Here is a 4,643-nt window from a genome sequence, read left to right as displayed (position 1 = left end):
ATACACGGGTACCCCTCATTGGAGGGGATAATACTATTTCTGCCACGCCCTATTTCGCACCAGGAGGCGGGCGTGTACTAACTGCATTCAGATGGACGGCGTGTGTCAGAAACACACGGTTGGATAGGAGTCGAGAGCAGAGCTGCGTTTTAGCCATCTTAGATCAGGGCTGTATTTAATGCTCGAAAAACCGTGATAGGTAGCGCTGCCAGTAGGGCGCACACGAGGAGGCATATGTCTCAGAGCCGGAAATAGCAGCGAACCAACAGTGGGTCAGTGGCAAACCACCCGCCACCCGGTCCGGATTGCTTTTTACGCCCGCAAGAGTGCTGCATTCTGCTTTTGCAAACTTGACCCAGAGCCGCCACGTAACGGTTTTTGCGCGCTGCTGCATATGAGCCCAAATGGTGTGAAGACGGGATGCATCTCCTCCGGCGCCAAGCGCGCAGCGATTCTACTACATACAGTTTTTCGCTGTACCTTTGTTAGCTGTGCCTATGCATCCTCCATCCCAGCAACCCCGTCCCCCTCGCAGCCCCTCCCTTCCCACCGCCTACGCCCGCCCGCCAGCGGGCCCATCATACATCTTCCAGTCCCCCGGTGCCACACACTCTCGAGCTGTACGAGGTCATCTCCCACCAGGCGACCCCCCCCCCCCCTTGGCGGGTCGCCTGGTTCCGGTGGTGGCCCAACAGGATGCACAATCGAGCTGTCGATGAAGGAACCTGGTCAGCATCTTTTGTCATTGTTCAAGTCGCTTCTAAATTCCTTTCGTGTTTTCCCGTTTTTAACGCGTTTCACGTAATCGGCATGAAGCTCGTCGTGTTCACTCCCGCTTGCCTTCTAGTTGGTCTCCTCGGGCAGCCTGAGGAGACCGCTGCTCTTCGCAGCAAAGCACTTGCGCCCGAGAAGATTTCGAGAGTTGATTGTAGCGTTGTGGCGGAGCAGCCGGTGTCGCAGCTGCAAGTTGGTGATGAGTGGTCCGACCCGCACTTCACATCTCGCGCATGCCTCTACATCGACGTCGGCTCCGAAACTCCCCATTTCAAGGAAGAGACACGAGCTGACCTGGAATCATGCCGATTGTGGTGCAACCAATACAGGCACTGCTCTCACTTCACATATGGGGCGAGAGAGCAAAGGTGCTACCTCAAGAGTGGTGCCATGAAAAGACGTGGCGCGCGAGGCGATATCACAGGGCCCAGGATTTGCGACATAAGTACAGTCACACTCTATGGGGTTGAATCCACTGTTCCAAGTATTGAGGAAACACAGACGACTGCCGCCTCGCAGTGCCGCGAAAAGTGCGCAAAGAATGCAAAATGCTCGCATTACACATGGAACTCTGGAAACAGGAGGTGCTATTTGAAGAGTGGCCGGATGAGCCCGCGCCGAAGTCAGGGCGGCGAGACAAGCTCACCTTGCGAGTGGTACGACGTTGGCTCCGAAAGCGAGGGTGTCAGCTTCCACTGCGCCGACAAGACTGAGTGTCTCATTCAGTGCCAAGGAACAAACTGGTGCACGCACGCGACGTACAACGCCCCTGAGCAGATGTGTCACCTCAAGAAGGGCACGCCGAAGAACCGCGCATACAAAGACGATGTCACCATGATGAAGACATGCGCACAGGGGCAGTTCAACGCATAGTTTCGCTCTGTGGATCCTGTCTGCCGCTGTGTTACCCTCCATGGCAACTACATGATATGGTGCGAACCCATCACGGCGGGTCACTAAGGGGCTGAAGGAGCCGCAGCAGCCGAACGTCCGACACGGATACGAAATGGGTGTCTCAAGTGTGTGGAGCGCTTATGTTTTCGGCACTCTTTCCTCGGGCGGAACGGACTGAGACAGCCACATTGAGGTCATCTGGTTCATCAGTTATACCGCTGTGCGGCTCGGTTTTCGCTGTTACCACATGGGAACCGATGTAATACATATGGAAGGCAGTGTCATTTTTGTATGTTCCACTCGCAAACCGGTGCTGGAGATTCTGATGTTCATAGAGCACGTTTTGCGGCCCAGTGGTGTCGCATGGGCAGCGTGTAGTGAAGATGTCAAACATAACGTAGTGCCATTTAAAAAACTACTTTTTGATACGTGACATCCTTGCCTTTTTCTTCCACAATATGCCTTTTTGGATTGCCCCTCAGGTAACGGATTGAAACAGTCAATGTGCACCTCGATATGGTGGACAAACAGATTCGCTCCCGCGAATGCATCGCAGATAATCGACTTTCCAACGCGACACGCTTTGGCGCAGCCATAAAATCTGCACGCGTAGCTAATGTACACGTAAGCAATGAGCTGCTGCGATACTTTGAGCCGCGACGACTTGGACAGGTATGGGTAAGGCGTTGACAGCAATCTGAAGGGGGGTTCTCTTGCTTAGAACCAGATTCGTTCGGTTGTGAGAGGAGACCCAAAAGAAGACCAAGGCTTTCCTGCTCGGAGCAACGGTAGAGGGGAAACGACATGTCGTCTTGCGGTAGCCAAGCAGGTGAGCAATGACCGTACGTTTAAAACTCAAGTGTGTGAATACGGTTGGCCCCCACGCTCGCTGGCTTCCCCTACCATGTTCGGTAGCAGGTACGACGAGTCACGATTCAGGCGCCCTCGAAAGCAACCGCATCTATTCACTTTAGTTTGCGGACTCAACCCTAAGCCTGCATTGTTCGTGTGGACTGTAAAGGGCTTCCTTGCTATCTTTGCCCATTCTGCCCTGCGGGCTGTCTGTCTGTCTAGCACAAAACCTTGAGTGTCTCTATAGATGGTTTGTCGCTGTGGAATGTCAATGACCATGCTGGACGCTCTCCCGTTCTCACATGCACTAGGCGCAGAGAGTGATGCGCAGACTGCTTTAGAGGCAGTAGGTTGTCCTGTGCGGTGAATCAGGCAGGGGATGAATTGTCAGTACTGCAAAAAATTCCACGGGCACACCCTTTGCGACGCGACATAACACGAGTTCGCTACGCTAGAGACTTCCTTACACCTCAACTGCCGCGGGATATCATGAATACCCAAAGTCGTCTAAGTGGCTCCATCTGCCTGACGGAGCACGGACAACCAGGGGACGGAACACTACAGCATACTCTTGAGACGCCCGAACAGTCCAGTATTGTATGGAATTCCATGGAAGGGTCTGCGCAGGATGTTGTGTGAGGTAATGACCCGAAAGCGCAACACATCTCGCTACTTTAGGGTAGCAACAAGCCTGCCCAGCTCACAGGGAAAAAAGTGTCTTTCTACGTTCCCCGCTTGGTCGTCAGCCTTTGCCACGGTTTCGTGATCTAGGTTTCCCGCCGCACACATGCCACACCTGAGCAGCGGAGAAGCACTTATATTGCCTGGGTCGCTACCCCGTTACTCCGGCTCTTCGTTTATAAAACACATTTTCTGTTTCCGGATGGAACCAGACACTCGTATCACAACCGAACTCAAACAGCGCCACAGACACATTCGTTCCAGACCCTGCAACCAAGCTTTTCCTCGTTTCCTTCAACCAGTATCATGGACTGTCTCAACAACGAACTCGGACGGACCAGAGGAATATACAACATCGTGTTTCGCTTCCCCAACGCGGAGCCCTAACCGTCGCCACAATATGCTGCCGTTTTTCCGACATGCAAACAAGATGTGGCGCCGGCATGCAACGGCTGTTGTCCGCAGTTTCCCGTGTGCCGCGAAGGCGAGTGAAAGCAGGAACCAGATTCTTCACGGGACGGGGGGATTTAGAGAGTTCACAAGTAGCTGCGTCTTGGCTGGTTGAATCGCGACGTACGTGTTCCCCGGTGCGTGCGTATCGGAAATGGCCTCGAAGGGCTGCCTCCTCGTGCGTCAGGAACTCTCAACTGTTCATGTAGGATACAGACTGGCCCCCACGGCGCGGCCGACTGGGCAGCGTAGCGGCTCCTGTTCCTCGTGCGCCTCGTGCACGTGCTCCGGGCCGTCCGCAAGCAAGCTGTGAATGCAGTGAAGGCTACTTGGCTCCTTTTCGCTTTTGCTTCCTTCCATTGTACCCATTCCCTTGTCTCATCCCCTAATCTGCTTCCCGTGTAGTGAGCACGCAGCTCGTCGTCCTGACGCCCTGTTCTAATCGCCCTCCTAGTCCAGCCTGAGAAAGCCGCTGCCCGTGGCATCAATACAGTTGGGGCCTACGAGAACCCGGTGGTTGTTGCTAGCACCCTGTCCGGGCGGCCAGTGTCAAGTTGATGACGAGCGGGCCGACATGCTTCACATATCGTGCTCGCCCCTTTATGATGTTGGCTCAGCAGCTACGTTCTTCAAGCAGGAGAAGCGGGCGGGCCTACGTTAAAGCGTGCCAGTTGTGGTGCCTGCAAAACTCTGAATGTGCACACTAGAAATTCAACTCCACAACCCGGCAATGCTACCTGAAGGGCAATAACAAAGGAGGCGATCGGGAAACATCACTGGACCGGAGGGCGCGATATGACGCCAGTAATGATGTATAACTACAGGAGGGTTCACTCTGAAGACTCCACTGCGCCATCTGAAGTGTGGATCCCCCGAGGTGTATAGGTCCAATAAGAAAGAGACCGGTGCGCCTGGTGAGTGGTTTAACGTAAGCTTTGAAAGTGATGGTGAGAATTTTCTTGCCGACAAGACGGCGTCTGTCATTGCCAGGG

At 54.1% G+C, this 4,643-nt stretch overlaps 1 protein-coding gene across 1 annotated transcript; it reads left to right on the top strand.

The window, feature by feature from the left end:
* Nucleotides 1-810: 810 nt before the first annotated feature.
* BESB_044920 (microneme protein MIC4) lies at nucleotides 811-1,647 on the top strand (the record flags this gene model as incomplete). Its single annotated transcript, XM_029362943.1, has 1 exon — nucleotides 811-1,647. The coding sequence occupies one exon, from the start codon at nucleotides 811-813 to the stop codon at nucleotides 1,645-1,647; it is 837 nt and encodes a 278-aa protein (XP_029220309.1).
* Between the last annotated feature and the right edge of the window lie 2,996 nt (nucleotides 1,648-4,643).

Source organism: Besnoitia besnoiti, chromosome III, assembly GCF_002563875.1.
Source record: "Besnoitia besnoiti strain Bb-Ger1 chromosome III, whole genome shotgun sequence".
Lineage (NCBI taxonomy): Eukaryota > Apicomplexa > Conoidasida > Eucoccidiorida > Sarcocystidae > Besnoitia > Besnoitia besnoiti.
The sequence above is the reverse complement of the archived record's forward strand: the minus strand, read 5'-3'. Positions and strand labels throughout refer to the sequence as shown.